Here is a 26296-nt window from a genome sequence, read left to right as displayed (position 1 = left end):
CTTTTATTACTGAAATGGGGTTTATTGATGCATCTTTCGGTATGGTATCCTTCGATTCGATCGTTGGATCTGTCATATAAAATAAAATCATTTCCAGTCAACGTAAGGAATTAACTGGACATCTGTTTTGCGTGTATAGTTTCTTCTGACAACAGATCAGTTAGAAGTTAGAATATGCCATGCCGTCACCCCACCGAACAAAGCAGATTTAGATACCGACCATGCTGCAAAGCTAGATCCTTCATTTTTGTCTACAGAGGCGTGTTCGTGGCGGAGTGACAGCACCCGGTGTTATCCCGGGACCTGCAGAAACGAGTACGCCAGTAACTGTAACTGTTCCAGCGGCTTCACAGGGAAACATTGTCAGACAAGTAAGTTGACGCTTCCTAAGATTACAGATAGCAAACAACAAAGACTTCCTTTTCGTTTGGAAAGTGTGAATGGCAGGTGCTGCCAGTGGCGCCAGGCATGCTTACCAATTTCCAGAAGACCTTGTGCCATCACTGGTTTTTGGTGATTCATTGATACTTATCAGGGCTATTGTAGTTCAGGATTCTTCGAATCTGTTTCTATGGATGATCGACACTGCCCTTTTACTGGCGTTGATTTTTCATAGTTAAGTAGTTTCTATGATTGTACATCTACCCTTTAGCGAAATGGACCCATATGAATATAAACGTTTAACCTGGAAATATCAACGAAATTGTATGATTGTACATCTACCCTATAGCGAAATGGACCCATATGAATATAAACATTTAACCTGGAAATATCAACGAAATTGTAAATCTTTTGCACTGTCGCTTATCGTACTTTTTTGCGTATATTTGTACATTATGAGTCTGTCATGATCACAGTAACAACGAAGCCCACAATACACTTCAACCTCCTTAGACTGACCGCCAGCAACGGTGACACGACAGAGGCACCTCCTAACATCAACAGTGGTCCATCTCAGTCCTCCAGCTGGTCAAACATCAACTCTCCATCCAGAATGTACTACAATTTTACGGCAAAATACAAAATGGAACCACTCTCCAAACATAACTTCACGGAAGAATTCGGTGTGGGAATTGTCGGTGGTTCTGCTACATTCAAACTCAAGAGAAGTATGTCGAAAAACAGAGGGCACAATAATACAGCATTTATTGCATGCATTCAAAGGCGGAATGGATTTTCTTATGGGCTATAATACTGTTATCTTTATCTGGCTTGAGAACGGTATATGCTATCCGCTGGTAAATATATATGGTATGTAAATTAAAGTTACAACAGCCTGTTCACAACCATAAGAAATCTCCGAAATCTCAGTTCCGACTCATCATGACTATGTTTTCAAATGACAGTCAAACAGCGATGATACTATAGTACTGTCGGAAATAGAAAAAAAACTGTTTTTTGGCTCTTACTCTGTACCCCTAAAATTTACACAACTGGAAATAGCATATGTCGAAATAACCCACTTCGGCCTAACTTGGCATTCAGTGGGATGCGTAATAGGATATCCAGAAAAGCATGTTTACTCGTAAAATCGGGCAAAACTTAGAAAAAAAAAGAATAGCTGCTGAAAACAATAGATCAGACTATAGATGGCAATTAGGTCGCTCAGCCAGGTATGACAACGGACCGTCGACTCACCTGGCATGAAATGCATGTGCTGCCTACAGGCGCCCAAGGGGTCATCTCAAAGATATGTTGTGCTTCTCCATGTGTGTTGACTCTGCCTGATCTATTGATTAACAGCTTAAGTGTCTTTCTTTCATGAAGTTTATGTTGAGATATGTAAAAGAGTTTGATACCTGATAACCATAGAAATGCATCTTATTAAATGTTTCAAAATATATAGGTGGCATGACCACCCGATCGCGAAGATCGACAGGACTGGATCTTATTTGTAAATTGTTATGACATGCCGTGTACTTGCCCAGTATAATTGCCCTAAAGGATTATCGTATCTTAGCTGATATCTCTATCCCTAAGCCCGACTCCAACGATCATCTGCGACACCCGTCGAGGTTTTGCTTTTGAGACGAACCCTCCTATCTGTTTATTTTTATAGTGACAGTGAGACTCCATGGTAGCTACATACTTAATAGTTTCAGCATGAAAGTTATTATTTTTTACGCCAGCTATCGTTTATAATGAAGCTACGTCTCATTTCAAATTGGTCACTTAAAAAGTGTCCTTTATAATACAATATCGTCGCACACTAATTTGCATACAGCCATGGTCTGTTCCAAATAATTCGTTTTGGACTTTGAAAAAAATTGCATTGCTCATTTCTGCACTAATCTCTCCTCAGTAAAGTCTCTTTTCTACGTTTCTTGTGTCCCTACCATTGAGACTGTAGTTAGGCCGAACTTAGTTTAAGAGATATTTCTCACTTGCACATATCAACTACATACATTGTAGAGATAAATGAGAAAATACAGTTTTTTTCTATTTCCGACAGTACTATAGGTGCGAGCATCTCCTAAGTCATCCCACTGATGATCTCGTGCTTCTTGCTTCATCCTCCCACTGAAAACCATTATTCACTCACCTGACTGTGTTGTTGTACCAAGGTGCAGGTGTTGTCTCCACAAAGGTCTATAACTGTGGAGGAGCCAACGGAAGCAGCCCGGACACAGACCTGTACACCTGTGAAGGAAACCCATCAGGGGCGTCTGTACTACCTCTACCCTTCCAACACAGAGATGTGTGAGTCTGGGGATAGGGTTGGGGTGACTTTGTAAATGACGGGATACATGTTAGGCTGTGTCAGAATGAACATTCTGTTGTTTTGTTTTTTTACCCTTGCATTAGAGTACACCTACTTCATCATAATATATTTTCCGTTTCAATAACAACTAAACTCTGTCAAAAAAGAAACGCAACCCCTGTATTTTAGAGATTTTGATCTGAAGTTTTAAGACGACACAGCATTGTTATTATTTAAGACAGAAGTCTGAAATTTGGCAGAATAATAACCAAGATGGGCATGTTTAAAATTGTCATTTCAAAAGTCATCTCACAGACACCAGTTTGTCACCAGGGGGGCGTCTTTCTCAGTATCTCATATGAGCACCACGAGCTGCAATCACTGCACGGCATCTCCTTGGACAAGAACGGATAAGACGCCGGATTCTTTCCTGGGGAATGGCTCTCCACTCCTCCTGCAGTGCAACGCCGAGCTGTTGCAGCGTCTGTGGCGGCGGCTGACGTTGACGTACGCGTCGACCCAGAGTATCCCACAGGTGTTCAATAGGGTTGAGGTCTGGTGATTTAGAGGGCTATGGCAAGACATTGACGTTGGAATTCTGCAGAAAGTTCATTGTTGCACGTGCAGTATGAGGCCGGGCGTTGTCTGGTTGAAAAATCTGTGTCTGTTGGTCAATAATCGGGAGAAGGTGAGGCTGTAACACGTGGTTGATGTAACGTTGGGCTCTCAGGTTCCTTCAACGATCACCAAGTCTGATTTCTGGTTGTATGAGATGGATCCCCAAACCATAACGCTTTCTCCGCCAAATCTGTCCCCTGTCGGACGCAGATGGGCGCAAAACGTTCATGACGTCTCCTATACACACGTTTTCTTCCGTCGTGATGTTGCAAAGAAAACGGGATTCATCAGAAACCAGATGCGCCTCCAGTTTTGTAAAGTCCATATCCTTACGTTGTTGCACCACCTGAGTCGTCGGCGGAGATGTAGGGGCGTAGTACAGGTCCAACAACTGGTCTACAGGCACGTAAACCCGCTTCTTTCAGACGGTTCCTAATCGTTTGAGCTGACACTCTCCTCAAACCTGGTATTTGTGTGGCAGTCACGGTTGGTAGGGCATGCCGATTACGCAGGTGATGGACCCGGATGTACCGATCTTGAAGGGGGGTCGTGATTCTTGGCCTTCCACTTTTCGGGCGATCGTTGGTCAAATTGAAGTTGTTGTAGCGGCTCCAAAGTCGGGATATCGTTGTTTTGTGAACATTTAGGTGCCGTGCAACAGTTCCAAAACTTTCTCCGGCTTGAACACGACCAATGGCGATATTTCGGTCGGCAGCACTCAATCGTGGCATTTTTCACACAGCTTTTCATGCGACAAATGAATGAATATAATACGAAAGCACATGGGCTTTTATACACCCTACATTAACTGCCATTTTCATGATTTGCATGTGTTTTTGTGCGAAGTCACCATGAGGGTCATTTCATGCGTTGTGACGGAATAAGCAATAAAATACACTTATGCGTACAAATGCAGTTGTTTGGATGGTAATCTTCATTAATTACGTGTATAATTTCAATACATTCGAATAACATTTAGTTTGGAAGCAATAACTTCATTCAAACGAATTTTTCATATCTGAGGACAGGGGTTGCGTTTCTTTTTTGACAGAGTTTATAACGTATTTTGTGTGTGTAAGTACCGCTACTAAACTACATTGTCATATACAAAGCTACGATACAGACACTGTTGTTTATTTCGAATATTTTCCGTTATCTTCTAGCTTAGAATCTGAATGTCATAATATGAAAGACACAGAGCCAAAAAATTCAGGTGTTCCAAACAAATAGTTTAAAGTAAGACGATACTGTCAACATAATAATCATTTACACACGGTATGTTGACGAGCTAACTTAAGTGGCTGTTTTTGTGTACATTTCACGTTAGTCGGTGAAGTATATGTGTGGTGGTGTGTGGTCCTGTGAATACTGCTCAGCTCACAAATCAGGTGAAGTAAAGCAACGTTATGCGCGGAGAGTATTTGGATGGGTGACCGTGTTTGGCTCCTGAGAGTTTCTAGGACTTCAGTCCTGTCCCACAACAAAACACATGTGGTACATGTGGTCTCACCTTAGGCAGGCGAGTTTGATTAAAATTGCCTCTGTTCACCAGAAAATGGGTATCCAGGGGATAAGTCATCGCGCAGGAGAACTGCGCATGATAAATTGACTAATATTAATATTAGTTTAAGATAAAAAATGCAGCAAAGAAGGTTCGGGTGATCCTGGCACAGTCAGGCTGGTAAGGCTCATCATCATCCCAGGGCTCTTGCCCCAACTACCCACAGACCAGACAGCGAATGGGGCTTCTCCCATGAAATGCTGCCGTATCGAACCCACCAAGAACCTTTCGGAGAATATGTAGACTCTCCAACATTGCAGCCTTCTGCGTTACCCAGAGTGTCAAATGAGCAGTGCTCCTGGTGCAAAACCCGGGCACTCTCTTGATCTAGACCAAGAGATCATGAGGTACCATACCAAGGGCACCAAGAACAATGGGGAGCCTGACGACAGTGTATTGGGATGCAAGCGAGACATTTCAAAGGCGAGATCCGCATATTTAGCATGCTTCTCCTGAATCTTACCAAGCAGATTGCTGTCAAAAGTGACCGAAAATTTAATAAAGTAGTTAATGGAATAATAGTTTAGACCAGTCACTAATAAGTCTTAACTTTAATTAATTAAGTTCCAGCAATGATGAAGCCATTGGTAGATGAGATCATCATTGATATACATGGGAAATTTGATGAATATGGGTCAAATAGTTATCGGAGATATTAAGAGTTATTTCTCTGAGGTGGGGATTGATCTGTTGACTGACAAACAACTATCCAACGTTTATAGTTGAGGGTGTCGCTCTCTATCATCTGGCTGGTGGTAACACCGTGTCATAAGGTACGACCAGCAGTTCCTCTCTGACGAAACCTCTTGGCGGTCCGTCGATCAAGTAGTACAAGTTTGGTTCATCGTCTTTGATGTCCACTTTTTTCTTCTTTCCGTTGCGCAACAGCGCAGCCAATTCAGTGGTTACCGATTTCATTTTAATGGCATTTTGTTGGTGAGATGAGGTTGCTGCGTGACCCATTCTGTGGCCCGCGAGTTGTTGGTTTTGTTCCCACTCATCTCCTGCGCCTACTGATGCCCGAATAAGTGCTCGGCTAAAGTCCTGTTTAATCTCTCGACAATGGTTTGGCTGCGCTGAGGTCCGGCCACACAGCGCCTGACATAGATGTGGTGGTTGACCAGCAGTCTCGACACAGCGCCCATTATAGGAACCTCAAAATCTGGAGGGCACCAGGACTTTCGTCCAAAATGCAATGGAACAAAAAAGTCCAACGTTTCAAGATTTTCCAATTAGACACTTGGTGCCCAAGCATGTATACAGCAACCTATCCGTATTTCCAGAATGGCTGTAGAAGCATAATACGAAAATATGTGCCTGCGAGCCGAAAAACCAGTGGCATACCACCTCCTACTGGAAAATACGGTGGGAAGCAATCTTCTTCCAGACATTGCCCATCTTGATTGCAATTTCAGCCATATCGTGATTAAAACTAGTTTTAAATTCATAATACATACATATGATATATAAAACCCTGTCAACAAAGGACAGTATAACCACTAGATTATTACAGATTGAGTTAAAAATAGCTAGCATATATCTTTAAAAGTAGAAAAATATTTTTGGACAATACAATGTAAAAAATGGGCTATAGATCGTCAACAACTTAGATCAACATAATTAGGGACCATGGGGACTTACAGTGCCTTTGCTACCTGCATGGACCCTAGCTGGAGTTACTCCGTCTCCTTAGCCACTGGCGATTGTAGGAAAATTTAGACGAAAATTAACTAACAAAAATGCTACGTTTAAAAAATTTGGTATGTGCAAATTTTACTTTGAACGGTTTAGGTCTTACATACCCTCTCAGGGAGAAAATAATTTTGCGATACTTAAACCCCCCTTTTGAGGGTACAGCCATAAACAATCTAAGTTACTTATCAAAACTACCAATCATTAAAACACACCTATGTACAGAACATATTAATCAAAATTCATCAATTAAATCAATTTCTTTGAAAAAACACAATAATTAAATGGGAATTAAAAAAATTAAAAAGGTCGTTAACTGTTTTTACATTCAAAAATCTATCCCTTATGATGGAAAATTCAACACAGTACGTGAAGACAGAAACACCCAAACCAGTTTCCACAGCCAAACCCAGGGACCCCTTGTACATGGCCTAGAAAAACAATTGTGTACGTAATTGGAAATATAGATATAGAACTATATATTTTGCAGCATGCACATTGTATACAAAAGAGGGAATCCACCTCACTACCCATTCGAGGAATTCTACAATGCCCTAGCAAACAAACCAAGCATGGAACACAGTTCCTTGGAAGATCTGAATGTATTGCCAAGAAAACAGAAACTCCTACCATACTTGGACATATTTATCCAGAAACGGCCAAGAAGTGGAAGAACTGGTCTCTTGGTAGTTTCTATCCAGTAGCAAATCGTGGGAAGATTTTGTTCTGTATTTCTATTGGCAACATTGTCTTGTAGACCTTGCAATTTCTAGCGAGTCTATTGTTCTTTATCTGTGGTGTTCTTTTTGGTTTGTTGATGGAGCACAGAATCGGAGATTCGCTGTTTCGAAGAGTCTCGTGTCCTCCAAGACATTCAATCTCTTTTTCTAGATAGAATCCACACAAGGGTACACTTCCGTCTGTTGTCTCCACCCCATCTGCAATCGGAACCAGCCACAGTATGGTTCTCTGGTTTCCACGACAGGTTGCAGAAGCAAATTTCTGACAAATGTATTCCCCAGGATGTATATCGAACAGACGTGTTGTTTCATTGGATTTTGTTGGCTTCTTTTCTTCTATTGCCTTTTGTTGTAGTCTGTTGAGATCTTGCACCGCAGATTCCACAGCAACTGCTCGGTGAACAGATTCTTCTATAGCATCTGGCAGCGATATGACAGACACTGGATTCCAATGGGTCGGAACACCTTTTTCTTTTTTGAAACTCCTACTAGGCTCTATGCAGAAAGAAATTGTTCCATTGGGAGTCCAATACGTAGTTTGTCCCCACCTATCTCAATTCTCTTCTGCAAACTCGTTGCATGCAGAGAGAATTCGTTCTAGACCTTTGTTTGCCCAAATTGCTATTGGTTCATCGTTGTTTTGCACAACTACTCTATAGGAAGTCTTCCTGGAGCCCCATTTGGATTTCTGTATACGCCATCCGAAAATGGAATGGGTTTTTTTTTTCCGAAAGGCAAGACATGCGGATTGTGCTGGGAAAGGAGAGACTGTTTTCGGCCATTTCCTGTGCTTTTTTCTAAATCTCTGCATAGCGCTTTTTGGTGGCTGCGATCTCTTCAAGGCGATGGACTTCGTCCATTCCTTTTTCTGCGTTCTTTTTGTAGTCCTCTTGCATCGTCTCTAGATGACTCCATGCATCTCTTCTGCATTGGCGGCATGCAAAATCCCTTCCAGTAGTCTTTCGCGATCTCTCGTTGACCCGCATAGTATAGTACGACCTACTACGATTTCCGGTACTTCCTCTATCTCGTATTTCGATTTTTCTATGCCAATGGCGTGATTTGTCTTTTTTTGCGCCATTCAAAAGCGACTAGTTTGTTCGGAGGTAGCAATGTATCTGGATTTGGACCTTGGGGATGTAGCTGCATCAGCCTACAACTTCGAGTTCTCGTATGGGGAGCTTTTGTATAGCATTGTAGTGGTCCTATTTCTACTCCTGTAGTTGTAGCAGCCAAAATATCTACTCGGAACAGATGACATGCCCGGAATCCGAAATTGGCTGTAGCCCATTTTACGGCGCAATTCCATCGAGTATTGTCTTCTACATTGGCTTTGGTGGGTTGTACATGGATTCCGGATACTCTTCCCATGCCTGTGTGCGCGTACCAGCCCACGAAGATAGTTCCCTTGGGTCTGACAGCAAGCTCCATGCATTGGTCTAGACATGTCAAAAGATTCTCCCACTGCTTTGCTGGTGGTTGTACACCGAACAGGTTTTCTCCCGACAATAGCTCTAGTGCTTCGTCTACCAAATCATTGGCCATTTCGGTGTTGGTCCTGTGCGCGTACAAAGAGACCTCTATGTGAGCACAACCTGTAGACTGGACATCTGGATGGAGAAAGGTTGTCTGCAGGTATTCATTGGAACACTCTACATAGTCAGCCAAATGGCCACCAATGTGTAAATTTGTGTTCACATTGTATATCCTTTCCAGGTTCCAACCCAAGTACAGGCATGGTTGCCTACACTACCCGTATTTTCTAGGATGGCAGGTCCTTCGCAGTCCATGGCGGTTGCAAGATCTCTGTGTTGTCGAAAGTCGTGACTATTTTGGAGGTATTCCACGAGACTCTTTCTGTCTAGGGTGCCGGTGAATCCCTTGTATAGTCGATAGAATACAGTCAGTAGCCATGTGCCAATAGAAATCCCTTCCCACGTTATTTTCCAGTAGGAGGTGGTATGCCACTGCTTTTTCAACTCACAAGCACATGTTTTTGTATGATGCTTCTACTGTCATGGTGGAAACACGGATAGGTTGCTGTATATATGCTTGGGCACGAATTGGAAAATCTCGAAACGTTGGGCTTTTCTGTTTTCTATTGCATTTCTGCCGAAAGTCCTGGTGCCCTACAGATTTTGAGGCTCCTATAATGGGCGCTGTGTCGCAACTGCTGGCCAACAACGACGTCCATGTCAGGCGACGTGCGGCTGGAGCTCAGCACAGCCAAGCCATCAAGAGATTCCACAGCACTTTAGCCAAGTGCTTATTTGGACATCAGTATGCACAGGAGATGAGTTGGAACAAAACCAACAACTCGTGGGCCACAAAATGGGTCACGCAGCAACCTCAAGTTGTGTAGGCTATCAATAACGAAATCACTCGTCTCACCAACAAAAAACAGCTGACGCCATTAAATGAAATTGGTGACCGCCGAATAGGCTGCGCCATAGCATAACGGAAAATAGAAAACAACACCCGACTGGGTATTTTTGAGGTCCCTGTACCAGCTGGGTGAACACGAGGGGTCACTCGGAAACGAGCCACCGATCTGACATGGTTGATCAAAACTTACAACAAAGATATAGTGGACATCAAAGACAACGAACCAAACGTGTACTACTGGAAAGACGGACCGCCAAGAGGTTTCATCAGAAACGAATTGCTGGTCGTACCTTACGACACGGTGTTACCACCAGCCAGATGAGAGAGAGTGACGCCCTCAACTATAAACGTTGGATATTTGTTTGCCAGTCAACAAATCATCCCCTACCTCAGAGAAAACCTTAATATCTCCGAAATTTGACCCATATTCTTCAAATTTTCCATGTATTTCAACGATGCTCTCATTCATCGAGGCTCAGGTTATTAATCATTGCTGGAGCCTTAATAAATTAAAATTAAGACTTATTAGGGACTGGTCTAAAACTATCATTCCCTATATTACTAATAACATAAATAAATTCATTGGCTTTATCATTCATATTATTATTTTACAGATTATAAAATGAAAATGCAGCAGACAGGGTTAGGGTGATCCTGGCACAGTAAGGGTGGTAAGGGTCAACATCAGCTCAGGGCCCTCGCCCCTTCTACATGCAGCCCAGACAGCGAATGGCACTTCCCCCAGGAAATGCTGCCTAATCGATCCCACAAAGAACTTTCCGGAGAATATGTAGACTCCCCAACACTGCAGCCTTCTGTATTACCCAGAGTGTCAGAAGGGCTGTGCTTCCGGTGGAGAACCCGGGCACTCTCCTGATCTGCGCGAAGAGATCGGGAGGTACCAAACCAAGGGCACCAAGAACTATGGGGATTTTGACGACAGTGTACTTGGGATGCAACCAAGACATTTCAAAGGCAAGGTCCGCATATTTAGCATGCTCCTCCTGAATCTAGCCAATCACTTTGCTGTCAAAAAGGTCCCTAGAGTCTTATGCCCAGAAGGCGGTGGCTCATGGGCCAATCTGGTGGAATTATTAATCTTTTAATTCTTCTGCTGGAGTATATCATCCAGGTATCCTTGGTGCTGCAAGTTGGAAATCCACTTGTTTTTAGCATTGTCCTTGTGATACTCCGTGGTGGGTGGGGAGCTCGGATGATGAAATCTAACAAATAACCATGGCTTATCAAATTCCAACCAAAAAAAACAAACGTCCTCTTGACAATGACCCTGTTGACAACGAACTTAGACTGCCCAAACCAACTGATTACTGGCCACGTTTTGTTGTAATTCAGACCAAAGATGATACACCATTAAAATTAATTCCTTTTGCTGTGTCTAAAGGTAACCAAGGTATTGCTGGCGATGTGAAGAACGTTAAAAGATTACATTCTGGTGCGTTGTTAATTGAATGTGGCAAGAGATACCAATCAAACAACCTATTGAACACTGAAACTTTTGTCGGCATTCCCGTCACCGTCACGGCTTGCAAGGGAAGCGTTAGAGATCGTGAGCGATTGCTGGCTGACATGTCGGAACTAGATATCGTTTCCGAAATGAAGGATCAGGGTGTACTCTATGTTAAACGTTTTTCTACACGTAAAAACGACACAACCATCAAAACCAATACCTATCTGTTTTCTTTTTATTTACCCATTGCTCCAAAATCTCTCAAGGCAGGCTATTGTAACCCCCATGTGGAGACTTACATTTCAAACCCTCTCAGGTGCTTTAAATGTCAGAAGTTTGGCCACGGCGTAAATACTTGTACATTGTCTGTTGTGTGTGCTCACTGTGGTGAAAAGACACACACCACAGAAGATTGTAACAGTAATGTCATACAGTGCATCAACTGCGCGGGGAATCACCCAGCTTACTCTAAGGACTGCCCCGTATGGAAACAGCAAATGGCAATCAATCAAATAAAATTCACGCAAAACATTAGTTTTGCAGATGCCAAGAAACTAGTCCAGGGCTCAGAACCGACAGACAGTTATGCTTCCATTGCCAGAACAACGGCTGAGGCAACATCTAGAGTAACTAAAGTATCTGCTAGTTGTCAGACAAACTTAACCTGGGTCAAAACAGAATCTCCTAAACCTGTCTCGGCTGCTACTTCTACACAAACTGTAAACTCACTTCCCGGTACATCTCGAATCCAATCAGAGACATCCCCTGATCATGAACCATCTTCTCAGCCGTCCACAAAGTCTCAGCAAGGTCTCGTTAAAACCAAAATTAAAAAGCCAGATGTTTCAAAAAAAACTCAGTGGCAGAGCCCCAAAGGGGTCAGAAAATCAAATTCAATTATTCAACAAATATGGATCTCTTGAGGATATGGACGTGTCTGAAAACGTCCGTAGTAGGGCACACAGCTTGTTGCCCACCAAACAAGTGCGGGGTAGATCCCCAATAAATCCCCCTAAAAGATAGGTTATCAGAATAATATCCTACAGTGGAATTGCAGAGGACTAAAGACAAATTTAAATGAATTGCAGCTTTTAGTCCAGGATTTAACACCATCAGCGCTCTGTCTGCAGGAGACTTATTTAAAACAGACAGATGATTTTTGTCCTGTGTTCTTTCAATGCATATCATTGTTTTTCACCTATGGGTGACAGGGCCACGGGAGGATCTTCCATCTTAGTCAAACAGAACATTATCCATAGCCCTGTTGCACTTACTACTAATCTGCAGGCTGTTGCAGTGCGAATTACTTTACATGTTGCGTTTACATTGTGTTCTGTATATATCTCTCCGTCTTCAACGTTTCACAAAACTGGTCTTCAAGCTCTATATGACCAACTCCCGAAGCCCTGTATTATTATGGGAGATTTAAATAATAACCCACTCTGGGGTAGTGTAAATACAAACGCTAAAGGTAAACTAATGGAGGAGACAATGATTTATGTATTTAAAATGATGGTTCCAACACGTATTTACACCCTGGTGCAGGAACCTATTCTGCTCTCGACTTATCGATCACGAATTCAGAATTACTAAATGAATTTGAATCGTCAGTCCATGATGACCTCTGTGGAAGTGACCATTTTCCAATTATACTACAACCTGTAAACCCATATTACTCCATATTCAAGATGGAACTTTAAATTGGCTAACTGGCCTTTGTATCAAGCTCTGTGTTGTAGCAGACTTATCCCGAACTCTTTATAGAATGTACTGATCCTATAAAAGATTTCTCTGATGAACTAATTAACATTGCTGATGAGTGTATCCCCAAATCCTCTGCAATTCCACACATGCGAAAACCATGGTTCAACAATGAGTGCAAACAGGCTAGGAAGGCACCGAAGAAAGCTGAGAATTATTTCCGTCGCCATCCTATGGCCCATAATTTGAATACATTTAAATTTTTAAATGCTAAGGCACGGCGTACCTTCAAGCAAAGTAAACGTCAATCCTGACGAAAATATGTATCGAACATAAATTCACGAACGCCGATATCAAAGGTATAGAACATGATTCAGAAAATAAAAGGGAAGGGCTCTCAATCTAGCATTAAGCATCTCAAAGACGGAGACGAATTATTAACTAGTAATAGTAAAACTGATATAGCAAATAAACTTGGAGAAACTTTGGCCAAACATTCTTCTTCTTCGAATTATATCCCCCAATTTCAAAACTATAAAATGCAACAGGAAAAGAAAACTATTAATTTCAATTCAGATAATGGGGAAGATTATAATGAAATATTTTCTATTCATGAACTTCATACTGCTCTTGATCAAGCTCATGATACGGCTACAGGTGCTGATAACATACATTATCAGCTCCTGAAACACTTACCGGATTCATGCTTAGAAACCCTTTTAAACATGTTTGATGATATATGGACTTCTGGCCAATTTCCTTCTTCATGTCGCGATGCTATTATTGTCCCTAAACCTGGACGTGATCATACTGATCCTTCGAATTATCGACCAATCTCATTAACTAACTGCGTTTGCAAGACCATGGAGCGCATGATAAATAATCGACTTGTGTGGTACCTGGAAACTAATAACCTTATAACAGACATTCAATGTGGTTTCCGTAAAAACAGAAGTACTATCGATCATTTAGTGCGTTTAGAATGCTTTGTTAAAGATGCCATTATTAAAAAACAACATGCAGTGTCGATCTTTTTCGATTTACAAAAAGCATATGACACCACATGGAAACATTGTATTTTAAGAGATTTACACGATTTTGGATTGAGAGGCCGTTTGCCTCTTTTTATATCAAGAAATTGATTTAATGACTGAATTTTGAATAATATGTACTGTACATATATGTATTTTAATTATTGGTAGAGATTTTTAAGAGATTTACACGATTTTTGATTGAGAGGCCGTTTGCCTCTTTTTATATCACAGTTCTTAACAGACAGGCAATTTCAAGTTCGCGTGGGTTCTACCCTGTCTGATTGTTACAATCAGGATCAGGGTGTCCCACAAGGCAGTATTTCGCCTGTCACACTCTTTAGTATTAAACTAAATAGTCTTTCAAAGGTTTTAAGTGATTCAATCAATGGATCTCTTTTCGTGGATGATTTTAATATTTCTGGCCGTGCTAAAAACATGCGAACTATTGAGAGACAATTACAAATTTGTCATAACAAAATTCATAAATGGTGTCTTGAAAACGGGTTTAAATTTTCGAAATCCAAAACCAATTGTCTACATTTTTGTAGGAAATACAAACCCCATAAAGATCCTGAATTATCATTAAATGGCACACCCATCAAAGTTGTCAAGGAAGCTAAATTCCTTGGTCTCATCTTTGATTCGCATTTAACCTTTCTGCCACGTATCAAACATCTAAAAGCTAAATGCCTGAAGGCACTCAACTTGTTGAAAGTCGTTTCCAGTTCAAAGTGGGGAGGGGACCAAACCACCCTCCTTCATTTGTATAGATCACTGGTCCGATCGAAACTTGATTACGGCTCTATCGTATATGGCGGGGCCTGTAAAAGCAACCTCAAACTACTTGATTCTATCCATCATCAGGGTCTAAGACTTTGGTTTGGGTCTTTCAGAACCTCTCCAATTGACAGTCTCTACGTTGAGGCCGATGAGCCATCTTTAAAACTTCGCCGTATCAAATTGTCCCTACAATATATCACAAAGTTTTATTCTAATGAATCCAATCCTGCTCACACTTGCGTTTTTAATCCTCTTTATGAGGAGTTGTATAATAAAAAATCTTCACTTGTTCCACATCTTGGGATAAGAATCCAACAATATATTTCTGCTGCTGGCATTGAGTTGAAGAATATGTCTCCTTCCCGTCTTCTTTCATCTCCTCCTTGGCAATTAGTGAGGCCACAAGTTGACCTAACACTGACAAAGTTTAAAAAATCCGAAACTAACGAATTACAGTATAAACAAGAATATAATCAATTAAAGAATAAATATAATACATACAAATCCTTATTTACAGATGGGTCCAAGGATGGTGGCGCGGTGGCATGTGCCACTGTCATTGGATCCCGAACAGTACCTTCTCGATTACCAAATAATAGCTCTATTTTCACAGCAGAAGCTAACGCCATATTAACAGCTCTTAAATATATTATATTCATTAATCAACACCGTAAATATAAACAATACATCATCTTTTCTGATTCTCTTTCGTGTCTCCAGGCTATTAAAAATATTTCTTGTAAACATCCACTTTTATTAGAAATTATTGAATTGTATAATGAGCTTGTTACTGGCCAATGCAACATCGTCCTCTGTTGGTTACCCAGCCACGTTGGCATTTCTGGGAATACAATGGCCGATCTTGCTGCCAAGGCAGCACTCAACAAATCTGTGACACCACTTCTTATTCCTTACTCTGATTACAAAGCTAGCATTAGAACTTACATCCGTGATCTGATGCAGACGAAGTGGGACACCCAGGTAGGGATCAATAAATTACATGAAATAAAACCCTATATTGGTAACACTTACTTGGGTTGTCAGTCCAGATTTGAAGAGGTCATCATGCGACGATGTCGTATTGGCCACACTAGATACACTCATGCATACCTATTGAAAGGTGAGGATCCTCCGTTTTGTATCCCTTGTGTTGAGAGAACCACGGTCAAGCATGTCCTGATTGACTGTGTTGAATTCGCCATCGTAAGGGATAAATACTTTAATGTGAAAACAGTTAAGGATGTTTTTAACACTGTTAATTTTCATTTCATTATTGGCTTTTTAAAAGAAATTGATTTAATTAATGAATTTTGAGTAATATGTTCTGTACATATATGTATTTTAATTATTGGTAGATTTGATTAGTAACTTAGATTGTTAGTGGCAGTGCCCTCAAAGGGGGTTGAAGTAGCGTAAAATTATTGTCCTCCTGAGAGGGTACGTAAGTCCGAAAACATTCAAAGTAAATTTAAACCTACTACTATTTTAATCGTAGAATATATGTTCGTGTAATTTATAGCTAGATTATCTACCATTGCTAATAGCTGAGGGGATGGTGTAAATCCAGCTAGGGTCCATGCAGGAAGCAAATGTACTGTAAGTCCCCATGGTCCCTGGTATGGTGATCTACCTTCTGTTGTTGGCAATATATAGCCTGTTTTTACCTTGTATTGTCCTCTATAGTTAAACTGTTTTGGATTTAATTACTAGTTTTAAATTCGAATCTGTGATAATCTAGTTATTTTAATGTCGTGGACAGGTGTTTATAGTTTACCATTGCTTAGAATGAGTCGTTTGGAATGGATATTCTTTTCCACACACTGCATGTACACACAACGCAATGGCTTCTCAGAAAGCTTCCCCACAAATCATCAGACTCGGAGCAGACTTGGTGAATGACTGCACCTGGTTTACTCTCATCCTGTACCATCCAGCAGTACATTGCCATCAATAAAATCAACCTCAAATTTCAGATTCTGTCCAGCAAGCTTGGCAGGCTTGAAATAGCTGTGGAATTGCTTGCTTTCTTCATGAGTTTACAGTTTATATCCTTTTGCTTACGCACACTCAAGTAGTGTGGTTTTAAGATGGCTTGACCAAGATATTCTTGGTCGGGTTCTGTCCCATCACCAGTATTGTTTGTTTCACTAAATATTTTGACATTATTGTTTTCAGTATGGAATTCACTTATTCAACAAGTAATGGAGGGTATGTGAAGGTCCGGGACAAGGAGAGTAACACACTAGCGACCTACTACTACAACGGTGCCACACAGACCCACACCTTTACTGTGTCCATAGACCTGGTGGATCCCTATCACTGTACTGGTACTACTGCCTGTGTTGGCAGCATGCTGACTGTTCCCGATGTTATCAAGACTGTAAGTATATGACCACAGTTATATTTCACACCTGATGAATGGTGATGGTAGACAGGTTGATGGTTTAATGATTCCATGACTTGTTTCAGTCCACAGTGAACCTCCGCTGGAGTGGCTGGTCAGATGCTGATGCAGGAGTCGACCACTTTGTGAGGGACGTGTATGAACTCCACGCTGTTGGGGATGTACTCAGAGATAAACGTCGTGTTGACACTACAACGTTGACAAGCTCAACGGTGAGGAATTGCTGTAGTTCCAATATTTAAATCAATTCAAATCATGGGTGATTATTTGCAGTCTCGTAGTGTCAGTAAGCGCATGCATGTGAATGCATGCTTCTGGCCGTGTGCGTATGTGTGTGCGTGCGCGTGTGCGGGTGTCGTACCCATACATTCTGGTGATAATAAGTAGTAAAATGATAAGTGCGACTACTTGAATCGGCTACAAATAACAACACGAACATCGTTCAAAGACATCAATTCATTGAAAAGGTGAATGTGACCTGTTCGGTTACTTGTTTACAGATGTAAAGTATTGTTTACACATGTAAATGTTCCAGACGTCCAACAGCTACACACTGACTACGGCGGGCGTGTACTCTGTTGTCCTAACTGCCTATGACAAGGGAGGCAATCACAGAAGTACAAGAAGAATCCTGATATATGATGGTACTTCAACTGTAACAACACAAGCAAATACATCTCTCCGTGTGACAACAGCATCATCAGCAACATCAGAGTGGCAAACTACGTCATCATCAGTGACAGTAGACTGGACCAACAGATACATCAACACAGTCCACCACAACAACAAGTGGCTCCACGGCGTGGCTTCTCTTGGTGACATCAGTTCGGACTATGACGATAAGGAGGGTGACAGAAGTGTGGCTGCCATCAACAATGTTCAAGGTTGGCACAATTTGCAAGCTTGTTTATATAGAACATACACATGTTCTGGAATCTAATACATAATGACACATTTATCACAAGATAACAACAATTCATCATTGGTGTATACACACTTATTCAACGAAGCAACTAATAATGGCCATATAGAAGCATTCATAATCGTTTTGTTTCTTAACTTTTAACCCTGAAATCCCAAGCATCTCCCTCTTCTGATAAATGAGTATGGTCATGTATATTCAACAGGTGTAACACAATTCTTGTCGTCATACAAAGTCGACCACCAAGGAGGGTCGTCCATCACCAGTCCACCAGCTGATAACCTGTTCACCAGTCAAGGTCTGAGTCAGTCACAGACCATAACACCCTCACTAGTGGACGGGGACACTGTACGCTTCTGGATACGAGCCTATGACATCAGACGGGAATTCCTTGAAGAACATGTGACAGTCCACATCGACACATCACCCCCAGTCATAGAGAACCTTTGGCTAACCAGGGGAGACCGACTCAACATCAGTGTACATGGAGCAGAGGAGTTTTCCGATATGACGCAAGTCCTTGTTTTAATATGGCGTTAATGAATTAATTATTATAATTCAGCAACATTAGTGTTAGTTCATTTCTAGATTCACTTTAAGAATTTGGATAAATACATATTTTGACTAAGTAAACATGTCATGAGATGTATTTTTCCCTTCGTCCAACTTTACCTAAGTACTTCAGAAAGGAAGCGAGTCTTTTTAATTTGTTTGCTTATGGTGTTCATTAATAGATAATTATACATCAATATTATTATTGTTGGTTTGTTTTTAGATTCCCTTTAACAAACATTTGGGACTTATATCGCGGACATTATCTGTATTTTGCCCTTCGTCCAACTTTACCAGAGTACTACTCAAAACAGTGGACTACCTTGATCACGGTAAAATGTGTGACACAACGGTCTGATGTGATGAATTGTCAAACCTTGTTATGCAATTTCAGAATGGAGTGGATTGCATACGATGAGCACAGTGGCTTGGAGGCGGTGTCATGGCGTATTGTAGATAAATACCAGGGTTTAGATATCGTGCATGGAGTTCAGCACATCACGGCTCAAGGGAACACAAGTGTAAGTAGTTTTGAGAACACACCTATGTATGCCATTTTTGTACTTCTTGCGGTAATGGAATATGCGCTTTACTCCATTACTTCTCTTGTTAAACACACTTTATCACATATTTGACAATGGAGGTTGGTCAGACACCATCAATAATATTAATGACAATATGTCTCAAAAGCTAACTGTATTGTTAAAAATATCTGGTATGTAAATAACACAGAGTATTGCTGACTGCAAGAGCGCCAACACTGATGCCCCAAGGGGAGCTAACTGTTACTGCACGCCAGCCATAGGTTGCTACCATCGTCACTTCCAAGTAAAGCCCATCGTAGTAGACAGTAGTCTCCCACATGGAGGAATATTCAGCAACAAAAGCAGGGGATCACACGACTCTGACTACTATCTAGAGGTCACTGTAACAAACCACGCCAAGCTTACAACAAAGATGGAGTTTAAAGTAAGTGAAACTTTCGTATGATTGTTGGAAATCTCTTCTATGCGTTGAATACAAGTATATATGATTTCCTTTTGATCAATATACACATGATCTGTTTCCTAACATGCTGTTCCACGATCTTGTCCAGGTGACAATTGATACAAGCCCCCCCTCATCCTGGCGTTGTTCAAGATGGTCAATTGGGGAACCCGGAAGTGGACTACCAGCAGCATCTCCAACTCTACGGCCACTGGGACGGATTCTTTGACAAAGAGAGCGGAGTCAAATTTTACCAATATAAATTTGGACCTCACTGTCTCTCAGCAAATGAATTTGGAGTTAATAAATCTTCATTTGAGGTAAATATAGAACGTCAGCGTTAAAGAATACACAGTTTTGACTATCCTTGAAACAAATTCTGTTTGCTGTAAAGGGGGAAACTGGCTGTGTGAGTCACGTGAATGGATCACTGAAAATCAGTGATGACAACATGTTCACGGCTAAGCATCTCCTGCCCTACAAGTATCACACTCCATTCACAACAGTTGCCTAAAACTGGAAGTATTTTCGTAGTACCCCTGCCATGCGACGACTACCTGAAAACAAACCAGACAATCATGTGATCGATGAATTGGAAAATTTGGTGAATGTAGATAATATGGAAGTACCATATGTGCATGGGTGGTGCGTGTGTGTGTTTCTGTACTGGAGATATGATGAAATGATGTTGTTGTTTTTCTCTTGTAAAAATCACACATACCTGTCTAAATATTTCGGATCATTCACTCATGACATACAGGTCAGGGAAACCTATTCCACATCCGCCTCCTGGACAGCGCCCTCTGTCGGCAAGTATCACGTGACAGTGGTGGCCTTCAACCGAGCACTGGAAGCATCTGACCCAGTGTGTTCTGACGGAGTGACTGTAGACACAACACCACCCAGTGTCAGTGAGGTGGCAGTGAGAGACTCCAGGGTGATGGAGGGGCTGGTCAAGTCATCAGATAATACTGTGTGGTTCATCGACGCCCACAGGAGACGTACCCTGGTGGTCAATCCAGATGGCATTTGCAGGTACAACAGTTTAGTGAAAAGTGTATGCGTTTTTGTTTTGTTTTTTCTAATTCTGTGGTACGTGACTGTCCTGTGTGATGGTCATACTTCCATTATCATTGAAAGTACTTAATTATAATTCGTATTTTCACATGATACCACGATAGATGAATCCGGTTTGAGGTTTAAAACGTAATTGTAATTTTGCCTGAAGAATTGCTAGAAAACATCGTGCTGATACCAGGAGGATTACAACTGGATATGCAACAGGTGACTGTTGGACCATATTAAAAATTAGCATTGTGTCTGATTGAATATTTTCTGACATTATTCTGGATTTATGTTCGGGGCTGATGTCATCGGTAATTTACATTGTCTCATTTGGAGGAAGGAACATTGTCGTCTTTCTAATTCTTGAAACGACAATTTATCCTGAATGATTTGCGTTTTGATTTTACATCTGAACTCAAGGTTATGCATATGTTCTTATAAGAGAATCCTACTTTCCCCCGATATGAACGAAGTTATGTTTTATTCACGATGTGATCGTCGACGTCATGATTAGCCGACTTTGGTCTCATGCGCACAACCAGTTCAAGTTTGTCTCATCAAATTCAACATCAAATTCGATGCCACCTATCTGTAATTAAATAGTTATTTGGTAACGATGAGTGAGTGAGTGAATGAAAATTTACACTTTGGCAATGTTTCAGCCATATCGTGATTAATTCAAGTTATTGATCAATACAAATTAAAGGTACATTATAAAACATGTCAACGAAGGACTGGTAACGATGATAACTGTCAACCTATTTATCGTTAAACAGTGTCCTCATTATAAGCAATCAGTAGCTCACAAGCAACATTAATACCATTTCCAATACTCCAGTATAAAGTATACAGTTAGGCATCACACAGATATATCATGTAACTGTCTCCAGTTCCAAGGCCACGCCAGTAGATGACAAGAGACTGTCCCTGTTTCCAATACATCGGTACAACAATGGAAGTGGGATGCAGCTTTACAATCCTGCGTGTGAATCTTTACTAGCATTGCCTGTCAGCTTCACCAACTTACTCTATGTCTACAGGGAACACCACGTGAGTACCTTATGCAATGAAGATCGCAATGAAGTACCAACATGCACACCCCTTCTGTATATTTTTATTACTCATTACTTGCGAAACTTAACAATGTTTTCTCCAGCTTATCATATCAGTATTTGATTATTTGTGTACAGTAACAATGTTTTTATCCGTATCTCAGTTCAGTTTTTGATTATGTGTCTTCTATCTATAAACCGTATGCTGCTTTTCTGTAAAGTGTTTCATTATTTCCCAGCTCTTCGTAAACTGGACTGGCAGTGACACTGAGAGTGGTATCTATGACTACGAGCTTGGGCTGATGTCAGATCCTTCTGGTGAAGCAGCTCCAGATATCCTGCCCTACACGTCTACTCATCATCATCCTCAGTATCAGGGCTACCATCCTCGTCTCAGTGAGGGGCAACAGTTCTACATCGCCATCAAGGCCATCAACAAAGCCGGCATCTCAACTGTCAGAGTAAGGGCACAAAAGAGAATCACTTATGTTTCAGGTTGTATGTTTATGAAGAATATATGCATCAATTTCTTTGGACTGATGACTCTTTGCGTAAACACACGTATTTGAACGAAATGACCAGATGTAACTGTTTTCATTAAAGGTTGTTGGACCTGTCACCGTGTATACACGATACCCTGCATTTACTGGATCAGTGACAGTGACGCTGAGACACAACTATTTGATTGCACGTTGGCCAGAGACAGCATTCACAGAGACAGGGTATCTAAAATATGAAGCTGCAGTAGGTATGTGCTGTCGTTATCGCTCTGATATCCTTCATCATATTTCAAATGCCTATGAAACTGCCATTGCACTTACATTATGTTCGTCAGGAACTAAGGACGGCAAGTCGACAATAATCCCCTTCACGACGCTGCAGTCAGGAGGAGGTTGTACACTGACGTCGCCACCCACGTGTACAGCTGTCGCCCTCACAGACCTCCACTGGGACCTCCATCACAGCCACACCTACTTTGTGTCAGTCAGAGTCACCAACATAGTAGGACTGTCTACAGTGGCAGTGTCTGAACCCTACGTCCATGACGTCATGCCGCCGTTACGTGGTGTAGTAGAAGACGTTATTCCAGCTGGAGAAGAATCCTTGTTCACAATACCGGTATGTGTATCTTTAATGTTATTAATCACGTATTCGGCAAACGAACGCGAATGTGTGTTTGAATATCATATCACGAAACAAACAGGTTCACACAGTTTTATGCTAGTGATTTATATAATCTGTAATTTACATGATATGCATGAGTCGATCACGTTAATAATATTTCAAACACAATTCAGCTTTCTTTTTGTCGATAGTGGATATTTCTGTCATCACGTATTAAGTCAGTAACTATAGTCTTCGAGACGTATTGTCATAAATGTCGTGATTAGTAGGACACTTCATTGCTTATACAACCTGTTATTGTTTCGTGAGTTTCTGGTAATAAAGATAGTGTTATGCTGACGTGTAAAGAAAGGGATATAGCCTTTGAATATTTTGAGATCATTATTTTAGTTCTTGTATCCCATAAGTACAACTCTTGTCATGTTCAACTGGATACATTTTGCTTTTGAATCTTCTGCTATTTATAAAACAAATGTTTTCTTTCCATTATTTTCTGTTTGCATTATTTATATCTACATGTTTGTAGATCATTCATTACCTCATGAACTCGTGTACTACAATATACTCCTATGACTCCTATTAATGTTTGTTTTATATACTCGATAAAAACACTGTCCCTGTAGTATGTGTGATGACCATGGAAGACATAAATATGTCTGTATACTTTCAGCGTACTGATGACACAGACTACCAAATATCAACCCGAACTTTAACAGCGAGATGGTATGGATTTGACAATGGAATAACTGCCATTACGTACACGGTTGGAATTGGGTCTCAGCCATTTACAACAGATATCCAGGCGCATGTCTATGTTGGAAGTGCAACCTTACATTCTTTCACTGGTTTGAGCCTGCATTGGAAAACGGTTGGTAAACAGATGTTGATTGAAACACTTGCAAACTATGAATTTGTTCTGTTGTTTACAGGATTGTATATGTACAATGAAGTGGCGCCTCTGTCTAATTTCAGAAGTATTTTGTGACTGTCGTGGCTGCTACCGATGGCGGCGGAGACGTGACGGTGTCCTCTGACGGTGTGACGATCATCAGGCCCAATGTTGACATCACAGATGTCATTGTCAGAGATGGCCTAGGATGCAGTGATTCTGGTATTTGTTGTAGTTGTCATGGATGACGAAAAATTGCATTAAAATGTTGCATATACTTTATGATTATAATGATTCGGAAATATATGATGTCAGATTTTGCAACTCAAATGTTTTAACCTTAACCGTATGATAAGGACTAGTTTCAAATTGTCCGACATGATAAAAATTTAACACGTAATTCTATAATTCTGCAAGTCTGACAGTTTCTATGGGAAATGATAAAAGACATGGCTTTTCAGCACAAAACACTATTGAACGAAAGAATATTTTATAATTAAAAATATTAGTTTCAGAAGTTCTGTTGTTTATTTTGATACACTTTAAAAATTATAAAACCGCAGGATTCTTATTAGGCTAACTGAACTAATGTGAACTAAAATCCACTAGAAAGTCAATTTATGCTCTTAGTTTTCAGTTAATTGAGGTTTCGACGAAATTTGATTTTAGTGAATGGTGCTCTCCGAAGTGCAGTAAACCAGGCGGTGAGTGAGATATTACGTAACTGGAATAAGTAGGCTGTTGTGCATGTGATCAAGGTATAGCCTTGCACATATAAGCCGTTTACCTGGATATTTTGTGCATACGGTTCGCAACATGCACGTCACAACGCCGTCACAGTCTATGTCGCCGCGTTAGCTAATCAACAAGGCATTCAGTATGGAAGTCGACACATCTCGACAGTAAACAAAAAAAGAAAATCCTTTACATATTCATAAGAAAACTCTGCAATTCCTACTCCGTCAGAATGTGTTTATCAAACATTGTTTGCGAAGCGCACCGACGAACAGTGTCTCTCATGAAGATTTTATAACGTGTATCCTCACGATTTTACGATACTTGAGTCAGTGTTTGTATATATTCCTCGATCGCTTTGAAAATACAATTGTGTGTCCCTCACGCTCATGAAATAATATCCTCAGCCATATAAGTAACATATTGCTTGTGTGATGCAAAGTCGCTACACTTGTGGTCTTCTATGTGAGAGGTTAAATGTATTGATGAATGTCTTAACAGAGATGTTCACGAGATAACACATACCAAGTATCTACTTCATCATATGCGGCCCACTGGGATACAAGCAACTGGCTGCTCAGTTATCCTGATGTACAATGGAGTTTGCAAAAGAAAGTTCCTCGAACTGGTATGTGAAGATCGCTCGATGACAAAAAGATTAGCATAGTCACGATTGTCCTCAGGCCGAGTGGTTTATTAAATCAATTTAACTTGTTAACTTACCTGCTGGAAATGTATCATAATTAGGTAAAATATATCCAGTAAAGTACTGGTCATGTTTAATCCATAATGTGCTTCCTTCTACATTGGTGTGATATTATTTCACCATTGTACATGACAGAAGAGATGTATTGTAAGATAAACGCCACAAAACGTTTACTGTAAACTGTGTATCTCATATACAATAGTGCACTAGGGTTGTCGTCGTTTCTATAAATGCATAATGAACTGCTGAAAAGTTGCAATTTGGCCATTCAGCTTTTATTCTCATAGTTGACCTATGGGACATTGAACGAGAGTTTGAGCCCCTTGGAACATCGGATATGGTGGTGGCTAGCGGTCTGCATCTTGAACCAGGAACAACCTACAGAGCTGCTGTCAAGTTCTGTGTAGTGAATGTATGTTCTAAACCCATATACAGTGACGGTGTGACTGTCATAGCACATCCTCCAACACCAGGCAATATATCGCTGACGTATCGGGAATCTGACAGTGGACAAGCACAGGCAAGTTACATATTTCTTTCCAAGCGTTCCGTTTCTTTACATCCGAATGTATTATGTTATTATGGTATTTATTGCATGGTGTTTTAGATCCAGGTGAAGATGACTCGGTTCCGTGATCCTGATATAAAGGTACTACAAGAAGCTTATGACGTCATGGACAGATACGAGTGGGGTCTTACAGATGACAGTCACAACGACAAAATGTTGATAGACTGGCAGACAGTGGATGCTGATGATATTGAAAGTGTGGCTGATGACAAGGTAAAAATGTAAATAGACTATTCATGTATCCTTTATGCCTTGGATGCATTTCCGATATCAGTGAACAAAATGGTATATGGGTTGGCTACCACTTTCTTCTTCTGTCTTCAGATAAGTTTCACTCTAAACCTGCCAAAACTGATTCGCTTTACCAAGTGCAGAAGAGTATCAGTCAGGGGCTACAACCACGTTGGTTTACATACAACGGTGTCAGCAGATGTCAAAGAATGTGCAGCATATAACCCTCCAAATATCGTGCCTGCAGTTGTCCTAGATGTTATCGGTAAGTGCGTGGTTACAATAAGTTTCAGGAAAATGTGTTAGTCCCTCGTTAAATGTACGTTTTAAGGCTAGTGAACTGAATGTTCTGTCGATGAAACATCCCAGGGGTACATTTA

The 26296-nt window shown here is 40.9% G+C and overlaps 1 protein-coding gene across 1 annotated transcript in view; it reads left to right on the top strand.

Moving 5' to 3' along the window:
- LOC124288739 overlaps positions 1-26296 on the top strand; it is a 101603-nt gene that overhangs the window by 61823 nt on the left and 13484 nt on the right. The window contains 23 exon segments of the mRNA XM_046725268.1: positions 258-371; positions 858-1109; positions 2565-2700; positions 16856-17060; positions 17150-17296; positions 17620-17968; positions 18212-18518; positions 18953-19079; positions 19291-19527; positions 19655-19672; positions 19674-19865; positions 20306-20580; positions 21501-21660; positions 21902-22123; positions 22266-22410; positions 22498-22781; positions 23458-23655; positions 23760-23898; positions 24346-24380; positions 24913-25039; positions 25405-25637; positions 25725-25898; positions 26010-26181. Coding sequence (XP_046581224.1) covers positions 258-371; positions 858-1109; positions 2565-2700; positions 16856-17060; positions 17150-17296; positions 17620-17968; positions 18212-18518; positions 18953-19079; positions 19291-19527; positions 19655-19672; positions 19674-19865; positions 20306-20580; positions 21501-21660; positions 21902-22123; positions 22266-22410; positions 22498-22781; positions 23458-23655; positions 23760-23898; positions 24346-24380; positions 24913-25039; positions 25405-25637; positions 25725-25898; positions 26010-26181 — 4248 coding nt within the window.

This window comes from Haliotis rubra, unplaced genomic scaffold, assembly GCF_003918875.1.
Source record: "Haliotis rubra isolate DU_JTF1 unplaced genomic scaffold, ASM391887v1 Scf423, whole genome shotgun sequence".
Taxonomy (NCBI): domain Eukaryota; kingdom Metazoa; phylum Mollusca; class Gastropoda; order Lepetellida; family Haliotidae; genus Haliotis; species Haliotis rubra.
Note: the sequence above shows the minus strand (reverse complement) of the source record. Positions and strands in the feature narration are given on the sequence as shown.